At 39.3% G+C, this 13,745-nt stretch overlaps 1 protein-coding gene across 3 annotated transcripts in view; it reads left to right on the forward strand.

Moving 5' to 3' along the window:
• Positions 1–13,745, forward strand: part of UGGT2 (UDP-glucose glycoprotein glucosyltransferase 2) — a 186,357-nt gene that overhangs the window by 87,989 nt on the left and 84,623 nt on the right. For all 3 annotated transcript variants that reach the window (XM_045070885.1, XM_004746131.3, XM_045070886.1), the window contains exon 16: positions 2,657–2,788. In XM_045070885.1, the coding sequence (XP_044926820.1) occupies positions 2,657–2,788 (132 nt within the window). The remainder of the gene's footprint in view (positions 1–2,656; positions 2,789–13,745) is intronic.

A 13,745-nucleotide genomic window follows, 5' to 3' on the forward strand; every position in this document is an offset into this window, starting at 1 on the left:
ATAGTAGGACTAAGTTCTGGACATGCCATGTCCAGCATGGTGACTGTGGTGGATAATGCTGTACTATATAACTGAAATTTGCTAAGTGTAGAATCTGAAGGTTCTCACCAAAAAAGAAAGAAAAATATGTGTGAGGTGATGGATATATTAGTTGATTTGATGGTGGGAGTCCCATCACGCTGTGTGCGTTTATCAAGCCATTGTGTTGTACATTATAAATGGTTACTATGTTACTGTCAGTTACACCTTAATGAAGCTAAAAAAGGGAAAAATAAATAAAATGTATATGAAGACTCCAAATTACTGTTTTTGCTTACCCAGCCATGTAAGTCTTAAAAATTTTTAAATGTATAAGAAGATTGAATCATTATATAAATAGTTCATGCTAGACATTCTAGCTGCCTTAGCTTAAGAATATCTACTATTTTAAAATGACTGATTTTTACGATGACTAATATCACTAACTTTTCATATATAATTTTTGCTTTATTCAAAATCTCATTGTTCCTAAACCCTATTTATGTTTTACAGAAAGCTAACATTTTTTGCTTTTTGTTTTTTTAGTTACTAAGATCATAGCATGCTCTGCTTGATATGAGGAGGAAACTTGCCTATAAATTGAGAATCTTGTAAAACTAAACTGTGGGATCTAATTATAGACCTGAGCCTTTTCCTCAAGGAATAGGTCATCGGTTTACAGTGAGGAGCGGAAAAGGAAGAATGCTGGTTCCTTATCATGAGGAATAACATGGGGCTTTGTCCGCCCTCATATGAGGACTGTCTCTGGCAATAATGATTCAAGTAAATCGGGACTCAACATTCTTTTTTTTAGGATTTTATTTATTCACATATGAGAAAGAGTATGTGTGTGTGTGTGCCCACACGTGTGCGAGCAGAGGGAGAAGGAGAAGCAGGCTCCCCTGCTGAGCAGGGAGTCCCTCCTGGGGCTCAATCCCAGGACCCCAATTGTGATCATGACCTGAGCCAGAGGCAGATGTTTAATGACTGAGCCAACCAGGCGCCCCTTTAAAATAGCGTTCTTAACTGATGCAGGTTTCCCCCGCTTCTGAGCAGAGCGTTCCTTTGAACCTTCTGTAATAAAGCCCAAATGATTGTGAAAGAAAGAAGCAGTCATCATCAGTCGATATGGAAAAATTTTTGAGCATTTTCCAGAATGAAAAACTAACCTCTTTTAGGCTTTTCTGACTCTTAAGGCACATGTTGCTAATGACACATGGAATAGATTGAGAGAAGCACAGATGTTCCCAGACACAGGTAAAGCGCTGGATCCCGAGCTCTCGTTCGTGGGGAAGGAGCCTACAGGGCTGCTCTCACTGCTTGCTGCAAAACAAACACTGAAGCCTGTTTCTACTTCCTACCATTTTTCATAAAAATGAAAATCCTCTTTGGATTTCTTTTGGTTAGTGAAAACAGATACCGATGTCACTCTCATAGAAGAAAAGTGACCTAACATGAACTTTTGAGAGGCGAGACATCCGTTGTATCAGAATGCTACTTGATGGTAAGTAGCATCAAGTAGCATTAGTACGAGTTTCTTCTGGTCAGGAAGTTTTTCCCCAAGATGGCTTCGTTCTAGCTCAGTGTTCGTGGTTATGTCTCAGCTGAGGCATCTACCCAGAGGTGCTTTCCCCCTCCATGCAGAGCCGTCCCTCCCCCCATGCCTAGCAGAGTGCGGGGGGCTTAGGAGAGGGTCTGTGATGAGGGAGAAATGAAACAGGAAGATAGAGGAGCTACAGCTTACATCCTGCGCCGTGCTTCCAGCATCTCAGATGGGGGGAAGAATGGAGCGGACGGAAGAAACCTAGTCAAGGTCTTTACTGGAGAGCAGTCGGGAATGAAAATAAAACCTTTCTGAAATAAGCCATTGAAAATATTTTATATGGGGGCACCCGGGGGGCTCAGATGTTTGGGCATCTGCCTTCAGCTCAAGTCGTGGTCCTGGTGTCCTGAGATTGGACCCTGCATCCTGCTCCCTGCTCAGTGGGGAGTCTGCCTCTCCTTCTCCCTCTCCTTGTGCTCTCTCTCAAATAAGTAAAATCTTTAAAAAAAAAAAATTTAATCTTTAAAAAAAAATACATTGTATATATACCTTTTTAAATAAAGGGAGCTTGCACACCTGGGTGGCTCAGATGGTTAAGATCTGCCTTCGGCTCAGGTCGTGATCCCAGAGCCCTGGGATCGAGCCCCACGTAGGAGACTTTGCTCAGCAGGGAGCCTGCTTTTCCCCTCTCCCCCCTGCTTGTACTCTCTCTCTCAAGAGGGCTAAATAAAATTCTCTCAAGAGAACAAATAAAATCTCTTTTAAAAAAAAGGAAAAAGAAAAGGGAGCCATTATTTTACTAAGAAGCACAGTGTCTAGTTTGATCAAAATGGAACATAACATAAATTTGTTACAGTATTTTTTGAAAGCCACAACATATTCACAAAACCATTTTTATTGGGAGATATATTGTGTGTTTAAAATGATTTATTTATCTGTGTGGGTGGAGGGCGTGTGTATACATGCACATATGTGGTAAACTTAGAACTTACAAAGTATAAGGTATGTTTTTATTTTATATAAATTTGCACACTCAGTGAAAGAAAACTGATCACCATAAGATGAAAATTAAGTGTAAGATTTTTATTTCTACAGATGTACCAAAGAGTGAAGAATGACAATATACTCACTGTGGACCATGTGAAGAGTGTCCTCCTAAAGTTATTTCCAGATGGTAATATTTGGGATATTTTGGGCATTCACTCTAAATACGATAACGGCAGAAAGGTAAGTTGAAATGCGAATTTTTGAAAACAGGATCCAAGAAACTTCTACTATAATCTCATGAGTAAATGATCTCAATATAGTTAACTCATGATTTGGATTTTAGACCCTCAGAAAGAAGGGAAGTTTACGACCCCCGAATGACGCACGTCATCTGATGAGTGCTCAGATCGCCATTAATTGACCTTTCAGAAAGCACGAGAAAATATAATTGTCAGGATTTACAGGATAGGAGACTTAAATGTAGAGTTATTTACTTATATTTTTAAAATTCGAGACAGTACAAGGGTCAGAGGGAGAGGGAGAAGCAGACTCCCCACTGGGCAAGGAGCCTGCTGGGGAGCTTGATCCCAGGGTGCTGGGATCATGACCTGAGCTGAAGGCGGACGCTTAACTGACTGAGCCACCTGGGCACCCTGAATGCAGAATTTTAAAGAATGTAATTTGTACTTTCTTGGGAAAAATGGAAAGCTGGCTTTTTAGAGAAATGCTAGGACAAGAAACAAATTTGGGAAGTTGGAGCATCACTGGGGTCGAATTTCTCATGCCCATAGAGATCAAGGTTTTTAGATGGGTTCTTGCATTTTATAAGAGTTTTTCGGCCACAGACCGGTCTCCATGCTAACAGTGAAGGTTAGGATCCCTGACGTTGTAATGTCCCACCTGACTCGGCCGTTCAACTCCTAAGCCTCACTTTCTCAACTCTTCCCTTGCTCTTCCGTTCTCCCCGGGCGGGCAGACTAGCTCAGGTTCCTGAATGGACTCCTCCTCCTCCCCAGAGGGCCTTCATGTGCTTGTTCCCACCACGGGTTCCTGCACCCTGCCTCCCTTCTCTTCTAGCCTGTGTACTCTTGGCTTTAATTACTTTGAGGGGGATGTAACACTTTGGAAAGAACTTCTGGGAAGTCTTTTCTAACCCTCCGCCTGAGGTTAAGCTGCTTGTGCTAACGCCACATGCAAAAACCCTGCTGCGTACTCCTGCATACAATGATGACTACAGTGGCCTGTTATTCCCTGCCTTCCCCTGGATCACATCCTCCCTGGGAGCAGGGCCCCTGTCTCCTGCTGGGTCTTGGGGGTGCAGTGCTCAGTAAACATCTACTGAATGAAATAACTGTGGAGGCAAGGTGTCTAAGAGTGAGGGTTGTGTGGTCGGACAGAACTTCACGGGAGCATTGAGGTTTTAGAAATCGCTGCTCTGGGAGCTAGGAAAGGCAGTACAGTGAAGCCATGTATAAAAATGGCTATGATGTTGAGTTTCTGCTGGAGTTGTCTACCATAAATTTACAGGAGCATCAATCTCTTTGTTTTTAAAAGTCTAAAATCCCAGGGGCACCTGGGTGGCTCAGTGGGTTAAGCCTCTGCCTTCGGCTCAGGTCATGATCCCAGGGTCCTGGGATCGAGCCCCATATCGGGTTCTCAGCTCCACGGGGAGCCTACTTCCTCCTGTATCTCTCTGCCTGCCTCTACACTTGTGACCTGTGTGTCAAATAAATAAATAAAATCTTAAAAAAAAAAAAAAAAAGTTCAAAATACCGGGCACATGAATGAAGGAAGGTAGCTGGTTAAAGTGCTGTGAGGTTGAAATGTTACGAGCTGCAAGTGACATTGGCATAAGAGGCCCAAAGAGTAGTCCCGGAGAAGACCTCTGGGGCACTAGCAGGCTACTTAGAAACTGGAGCCGAGCCAGGAAGCCAGAGGTCTGGTGGTCTCGGTGCAATCAAAAAGCCAGTGTGGTAGGTGTTAAGGATTGTTTCTAGTTACTGAAGAATAGTTTTCCCAATGATAATTTCTGAACTGAGAATGAGTTGCGTTGATATTTTTCATTTCTATATTTTCATATAATTAAAAATAAAACTAAAAAACAACCAAGATGAACTTTCTTTTGGGCCAGAGTTGCATGGAGGCATCTCTTTTAATAAAATTATTTTTAATAAGTACTCTTCAGGGCTTCTTTGGGGGAGAAAGAACACAAATATCCTGTAGTGATTATGTAAACTCATGGAATAGAAATCGGGGAGTTTTTATATATTAAGGATCCTGTTTACACAGGTTGAAAGCAAAAGGTTGCAGTGTTTGGATTTTAATATCAGCTGATGGTGAGTGGTCATGATAGGAGTCCTGGACACAAACCCATACTTGGACCTTACATGCTCTGTTTTTCTTTCTTCTTTCAGTGGTAGAGCACAGTTTCTGTTCAGACCTTACCTTTCTTAGGGACTGACACTTGTGCAAGAATCGTATCTATTAAGCATGACTGAGATGCATAATGGTGATACCAAGAGTCAGTTCTCATTCAAGAGTAAAAATTTTTTTCTGGTGGATTTACCCTTTTTTTAAATGAATCTGAAATTTCTTACTGATTTTTTTACTAAGTTATGCCTGCTTTGTTTCTTAAGAACCCTTTTCTGGTTCAAGTTTATTATAGTATTTAATGCCTTTTTTCATGGATTTTATTTATTTATTTGATAGATAGAGATCACAAGTAGGCAGAGAGGCAGACAGAGAGAGAGGAGTAAGCAGGCCCCCTGCTGAGCAGAGAGCCCAATGCGGGGCTCGATCCCAGGACCCTGGGATCATGACCTGAGCTGAAGGCAGAGGCTTTAACCCACTGAGCCACCCTTTTACAACATCTATGTACCTGAAGCTATGAAGTGCATTAAAATGAAATACATTCCTAAGAACAGGTGGTAGGAAATATTCAAGCTGTTTATTTAATTGCAATATATTGATTAAAAAGTTTAAAATATTCATAATCTTATCTTGCACGTGGAAAGAGATGAATTCATTTATTCATGTCTATTGTAGTTAAAAATAATAATAATAATATCTGCTGTGATACAAATGAATTTGAGATATTATACAGCCAAAACATACTACTTATTATCAATTGCCATAAAAATGTCATCTAAATAACCATGTTATCCTTAAATATTAGAACTTACAACTCAATTTTATCATTTCCCATTAATTGCCTTTCTTATACATAATCATATGTGGATATAAATGTCATTTCCAACTGGACTATAACTACTTCAAAAAAAGGAATTTTAGGGGCACCTGAGTGGCTCAGTGGGTTAAAGCCTCTGCTTTCGGCTCAGGTCATGCTCCCAGGGTCCTGGGATTGAGCCCCACATCGGGCTCTCTGCTCAGTGGGGAGCCTGCCTCCTCCTCTTTCTCTCTCTGCCTGCCTCTGTGTCTACTTGTGATCTCTGACTATCAAATAAATAAGTAAAATTTTAAAAATATATATTTAAAATAATACAATAATAGTAGGGGACTTTAACACTCCCCTCACTGAAATGGACAGATCATCCAAGCAAAAGATCAACAAGGAAATAAAGGCCTTAAGTGACACACTGGACCAGATGGACATCACAGATATATTCAGAACATTTCATACCAAAGCAACAGAATACACATTCTTCTCTAGTGCACATGGAACATTCTCCAGAATAGATCACATCCTCGGTCCTAAATCAGGACTCATCCAGTGTCAAAAGATTGGGATCATTCCCTGCATATTTTCAGACCACAATGTTCTGAAGCTAGAACTCAACCACAAGAGGAAGTTTGGAAAGAACCCAAATACATGGAGACTAAACAGCATTTTTCTAAAGAATGAATGGGTCAACCGGGAAATTAAAGAAGAATTGAAAAAAATCATGAAAACATATGATAATGAAAATACAATGGTTCAAAATCTGTGGGACACAACAAAGGCAGTCCTGAGAGGAAAATATATAGCGGTACAAGCCTTTCTCAAGAAACAAGAAAGGTCTCAGGTACACAACCTAACCCTACACCTAAAGGAGCTGGAGAAAGAACAAGAAAGAAACCCTAAGCCCAGCAGGAGAAGAGAAATCATAAAGATCAGAGCAGAAATCAATGAAATAGAAACCAAAAAAACGAGCAAATCAATGAAACTAGGAGCTGGTTCTTTGAAAGAATTAATAAAATTGATAAACCCCTGGCCAGACTTATCAAAAAGAAAAGAGAAAGGACCCAAATAAATAAAATCATGAATGAAAGAGGAAAGATCACAACTAACACCAAAGAAATACAAACTATTATAAGAACATACTATAAGCAACTCTACGCCAACAAATTTGACAATCGGGAAGAAATGGATGCATTCCTAGAAACATATAAACTACCACAACTGAACCAGGAAGAAATAGAAAGCCTGAATAGACCCAAACCAGTAAGGAGATTGAAACAGTCATTAAAAATCTCCAAACAAACAAAAGCTCAGGGCCAGACGGCTTCCCGGGGGAATTCTACCAAACATTTAAAGAAGAACTAATTCCTATTCTCCTGAAACTGTTCCAAAAAATAGCAATGGAAGGAAAACTTCCAAACTCATTTTATGAGGCCAGCATCACCTTGATCCCAAAACCAGACAAGGATCCCATCAAAAAACAGCTATAGACCAATATCCTTGATGAACATAGATACGAAAATTCTCACCAAAATACTAGCCAATAGGATTCAACAGTACATTAAAAGGATTATTCACCACGACCAAGTGGGATTTATTCCAGGGCTGCAACGTTGGTTCAACATCCGCAAATCAGTCCATGTGATACAACACATCAATAAAAGAAAGAACAAGAACCATATGATACTCTCCATAGATGCTGAAAAAGCATTTGACAAAGTACAGCATCCCTTCCTGATCAAAACTCTTCAAAGTGTAGGGATAGAGGGCACATACCTCAATATCATCAAAGCCATCTATGAAAACCCACCGCAAATATCATTCTCAATGGAGAAAAACTGAAAGCTTTTCTGCTAAGGTCATGAACATGGCAGGGATGTCCATTATCACCACTGCTATTCAACATAGTACTAGAAGTCCTAGCCTCAGCAATCAGACAACAAAAGGAAATTAAAGGCATCCAAATCGGCAAAGAAGAAGTCAAATTATCACTCTTCGCAGATGATATGATACTATATGTGGAAAAACCCAAAAGACTCAACTCCAAAACTGCTAGAACCTGTACAGGAATTCAGTAAAGTGTCAGGATATAAAATCAATGCACAGAAATCATTTGCATTTCTCTACACCAACAACAAGACAGAAGAAAGAGAAATTAAGGAGTCAATCCCATTTACAACTGCACCCGAAACCAGAAGATACCTAGGAATAAACCTAACCAAAGAGGCACAGAATCTATACTCAGAAAACTATAAAGTACTCATGAAAGAAATTGAGGAAGACACAAAGAAATGGAAAAATGTTCCATGCTCCTGGATTGGAAGAATAAATATTGTGAAAATGTCTATGGTACCTAAAGCAATCTACACATTTAATGCAATTCCTATCAAAGTACCATCCATCTTTTTCAAAGAAATGGAACAAATAATTCTAAAATTTATATGGAACCAGAAAAGATCTCGAACAGCCTAAGGGATATTGAAAAAGAAAGCCAAAGTTGGTGGCATCACAATTCTGGACTTCAAGCTCTATTACAAAGCTGTCATCATCCAGACAGCATGGTACTGGCACAAAAACAGGCACATAAATCAATGGAACAGAATAGAGAGCCCAGAAATAGACCCTCAACTCTATGGTCAACTAATCTTCGACAAAGCAGGAAAGAATGTCCAATGGAAAAAAGACAGCCTCTTTAATAAATGGTGTTGGGAAAATTGGACAGTCACATGCAGAAGAATGAAATTGGACCATTTCCTTACACCACACACTAAAATAGACTCAAAATGGATGAAGGACCTCAATGTGCAAAAGGAATCCATCAAAATCCTTGAGGAGAACACAGGCAGCAACCTCTTCGACCTCAGCGGCAGCACATCTTCCTAGGAACATCGCCAATGCAAGGGAAGCAAGGGCAAAAATGAGCTATTGGGATTTCATCAAGATCAAAAGCTTTTGCACAGCAAAGGAAACAGTTAACAAAATCAAAAGACAACTGACAGAATGGGAGAAGATATTTGCAAACGACATATCAGATAAAGGACTAGTGTCCAAAATCTATAAAGAACTTAGTACACTCAACACCCAAAGAACAAATAATCCAATCAAGAAATGGGCAGAGGACATGAACAGACATTTCTGCAAAGAAGACATCCAGATGGCCAACAGACACATGAAAAAGTGCTCCATATCACTTGGCATCAGGGAAATACAAATCAAAACCACAATGAGATATCACCTCATACCAGTCAGAATGGCTAAAATCAACAAGTCAGGAAATGGCAGATGCTGGCGAGGATGCGGAGAAAGGGCAACCCTCCTACACTGTTGGTGGGAATGCAAGCTGGTGCAGCCACTCTGGAAAACAGCATGGAGGTTCCTCAGAATGTTGAAAATAGAACTGCCCTATGACCCAGCAATTGCACTACTGGGTATTTACCCTAAAGATACAAACGTAGTGATACGAAGGGGCACGTGCACCCGAATGTTTATAGCAGCAATATCCACAATAGCCAAACTATGGAAAGAACGTAGATGTCCATCAACAGATGAATGGATCAAGAAGATGTGGTATATATACACAATGGAATACTATGCAGCCATCAAAAGAAACGAAATCTTGCCATTTGCGACAACATGGATGGAACTAGAGCGTATCATGCTTAGCGAAATAAGTCAAGTGGAGAAAGACAACTATCATATGATCTCCCTGATATGAGGAAGTGGTGATGCAACATGGGGGCTTAAGTGGGTAGGAGAAGAATCAATGATACAAGATGGGATTGGGAGGAAGACAAACCATAAGTGACTCTTAATCTCACAAAACAAACTGAGGGTTGCTGGGGGGAGGGGGGTTGGGAGAAGGGGGGTGGGGTTATGGACATTGGGGAGGGTATGTGCTTTGGTGAGTGCTGTGAAGTGTGTAAACCTGGCAATTCACAGACCTGTACCCCTGGGGATAAAAATATATGTTTATAAAAAATTAAAAATTAAAAAAAAAAATATATATATATATATTTAAAAACCGATGTGGCTTCAAGAGCAGCCAGAGAGTGAACCAGAAGCAGATCCTAGAGCTGGAATGGGGTCTATAGGTCCTCGTGCTGATGGTCACCCTGTAGTGTCTGAATCGGCTGAGAAAGAGGTCAGGTGCTTCTGGGTGATCGCCGTCCCAGGACTGCAGCTGCTTTCCAGCTGGTACAGATGTATGTCATTACACAAGAAGTGGTAAAGCCTGTCCAGTGCAAACCAGCTGATTATCAGATCTGTTTTTTTTTTAACACATTTTGGATAAGTGAATATTTCGTGTTTGTGACTTTTTAAATGTTCCTTGCTTAGTAAATCAAATACTATGATTGTTTTTCCACTTTTTAGCAACTTGTTTTTTTAAACTTTTTTAAACTTTAAGAATTACACTTTTTTTTTAACCCATTTTCCATAGTATTCTTCTTATTGCAGATGTATCCAGATAGTCAATAGATAGGTCAGATAACCTATCCAGAAATTTTCTTACAAATAAACACATCAATTAACAAACCAGCACCTTCCTCACGCACACCAGCCCCTACAATGTCCTTCCATAGCCATGCGGACCCTTTCCTTAAAGTGAACCGGTCATGCTGTTCATGGACGTGAACCTGAACACAGCTTCCTTTCTGGGTCCGCCTTTGCCCTTCATGTTGCAGGTCTCTGCTTTATCTCTGGTTTTGTGAGCACTGTGCCTTTTCTGTTTCTGATTTATTTCTAATTTTACTCCTCTCCCAAGTAAACATGCATGATAGAAAAATTATTTTAACTCTTTTAAAAATATTTTATTTATTTAACAGCTTATCACAAGTAGGCAGAAAGGCAGGCTTATTGGTAGCTTGCTGACAGAGGCCCGATCCTTGATTTCATGACCTCTGAAGGCAGGCTTTCTGAGAGCGCCCCTAACTCTTTTATGATTAAAAAGCTTATGCTACCTTTCTCTGACTCCCCCGGGTTCTGGAGCGGTCTTTACTGAGACCATAGGCTACAGAGACTAGTGATATCATTCTGATTTTAATTCCTTTGTCTTTCTGCTTTATTTAATTATATGTTTATTTACCCAGCTTGAAAGCTATTAGAATTTTTTTCTAATTTTTCTAATTTTCAGTTTCATGCTGGCGTATCTTCGAATTGGTCCTCTTTCATTCGGGGTATTGGGTATTTGATGAGCTCCTTCTGAAGGTTTGTCTTCATTCTGGGAATTTCTTTATTTCTCTAATGCTTTCCTTCATTTTCTTTGTCCTTTCTGAATCTTCTCAGTTGAGTCTCTATTTGCTTTCTCTTCTTTTTTTATTCCTTTGTCCATTTTGTCCAATTTTTAAAAATTTCCTGCAGATCTTTCTTGTGTCCTATTCCTGTTTTATAGCATTTAGTTCTTCTTTCATGGACACAATGTATATTTTTTTTATCTAGGAGTGTGAATTTTGTGATGTGCTGTTCTGCTCCCTGCATTATCTCTGCCTTCTACAGCTTCCCTCTTCTCGTTCATTTTGATTTCTATCTTTTGTGTTTGAAGCATTTGTCAAATGTCTTATGATACCTGGTTATCTTTCACACATACGTATGAAACTCTAAAAAGCTGATAATGAATACTTGGTTCTTGTGAGTTGGTGAGCCTCCCCCGGGGAGCTGAGCTGACTTCCTCAATTAAAGCAGAGTCTTCAAATAAGAATTCTTTATTTTGATCGTAGAGGAGTACATGTGGCCGACGAGAGGATGGAAAGGGTGCGCATATCAGAGGTTACAGCACAGGGTATGTGTGAGACCAGGGTGTGGTCACCACCTGGGTATGAAGGATGGGCACATTCCTTTAATCTCCTGCCTGGTCTCCTCCCCTTTCTCTGCCTTTCATCACCCAGGCTAGCCTTTGTGATTCCGTTTCAGCAGAGAATAAGAAAAACATCTGTCTGCCAGAGCAGTCTTTTGGAAAGATAATGACAAATATCCTCATGTTGCTTCAAAAATCTGCAGTTGACATGTTTCAAGAGTGATAGAAATAAGCAATAATCAGAGAAGAGGACAAAGATTATATAAATTGATAATATTTAGAGCCTCTTTTGACTCTGACAGAACTGGAAGTTCTACTTTCACTCCCTGAATAAGATGCCCCTGATAAAAATCTGAAGAAATTTTTGCAGCAAGAAACAATGTGATTAAAATCCAGAATGATAGAGGATAATGTGAAAACCTTTTTTCCATTAACATGGACAGGGAAGGATAGCTTGAATGCCTCTGCATTGATAAAATTGTAGTTCTCAAGTTATTCTGGGGTATCCTGTGCAATTTTACTTATGGACTGCTATGGAAGTCTAAATCTGATGTTGATTTAAGTGGTCACTGACCAGGACCTTCCTGTAGAGACAGTCCTGTAGAGACAGCTCTATTTCATGGTCCAACATGATCAGCACAGCATCTCTCATTCCAAATTATTCCCAAAAATGCAAATGTGTGAAGGTGTCTACTGAATTGAAAATTATTTCAAATGGATGACACTTAATAGTATTGGTCTAGTGTGGACAATCTCAAGTACATTTATGCCAGCCTTCTAGGAAAATATTAAAAGAAGGGGAAGGACAATACATCATGAATTAATCTAGAAGCTTCATCAACTATAAATAATCACAGACAAATAAAGATGCACACAGTCCTGAAATTCATCTTGCCTTTCAAATATTTATATTTCATTGATAGTCTTTGAATTTGGAAAAGAATCTCAATATTTTGCTTTTTATGGAGTATCAACTTGCCATCAAAATATTTACCAGTGAGAGCCTTGCATATGTGACATTGATTGCATATGTGATAAACACAAGTAGTAGTTTTCTTTTTTTTCTTTTCTTCCACTGCCTGCCATTTTTAAAAGAGCTAGGAACCTCATCTATTAACTATTTTATTGGATATAGATAGCTTAAGAATTTATCTAAATACTTATAAAAATTGTGATTGGGTTATGGTATTGAAATGGAAATATAAAGAACTCAGTAAATGATGAATATGCATGAAGTGTTCATTAGATATTTGGTAGTAAAGGGAATGAAATTAAACATGTAGTAATTTTCTATGTTAAAAAAAAGAAAAAGAAAAGAAAAGCAGGACATCTTTGTAATGAAGCTTGAAGTCAGGTATTGTGATGCCCCTAGCTTTGGTTTTCTTTTTCAATGTTCCCCTGGTGATTGGGGGTCTTTTCTCGTTCTATCAAATTTTAGGATTGCTTGTTCCAGTTCTGTGAAAAATGCCAGTCGTATTTTGACAGGGATGGCACTGAAAGTGTAGATTGCTCTGGGCAGTGTAGACATTTTCACAATGTTTATTCTTCTAATCCAGGAGCAGGGAATGTTTTTCCATCTCTTTGTGTCTTCCTGAATTTCTTTCATAAATGTTCCGTATTTTCTAGAATATAGATTCTTTACCTGTTTGGTTATGTTTACTCCTAAGTATCTATGGGTTTTGGTGCTATTGTAAATGCAATCAATTCCTTAATTTCTCTTTCTTCAGTCACATTGTTAGTGTGTAGAAATACAACTGATTTCTGTGCATTGATTTTATATCCTGCCAGATTGCTGAATTGCTGTATGAGTTCTGGTAATTTGCAGGTAGAGTCTTTTGGATTTTCCACATAAACTATCATGTCATCTGCAAAGTGAGAGAGTCTGACTTCTTTGCCGATTTAAATGCCTTTTATTTCTCTTTCGTTTTCTTATTGCTGAGTCTAGTACTATGTGGAACAGTAATGGTGAGTGTGGGGATCCTTTCATATTCCTGACCTTTAAATGCCTTTTATTTCTCTTTCGTTTTCTTATTGCTGAGTCTAGTACTATGTGGAACAGTAATGGTGAGTGTGGGGATCCTTTCATATTCCTGACCTTAAGGGAAAAGGTTTTCCCCATTCAGAATGATATTTGCTGCGGGCTTTTCATAGATGGCTTTTATGGTATTGAGATATGTTCCCTATATCCCTACACGGTGAAGAGTTTTAATCAGGAAAAGATACTGTGT

The sequence above is a fragment of the Mustela putorius genome, unplaced genomic scaffold, assembly GCF_011764305.1.
Source record: "Mustela putorius furo isolate JIRA1106 unplaced genomic scaffold, ASM1176430v1.1 tig00003974_pilon_pilon_pilon, whole genome shotgun sequence".
NCBI lineage: Eukaryota > Metazoa > Chordata > Mammalia > Carnivora > Mustelidae > Mustela > Mustela putorius.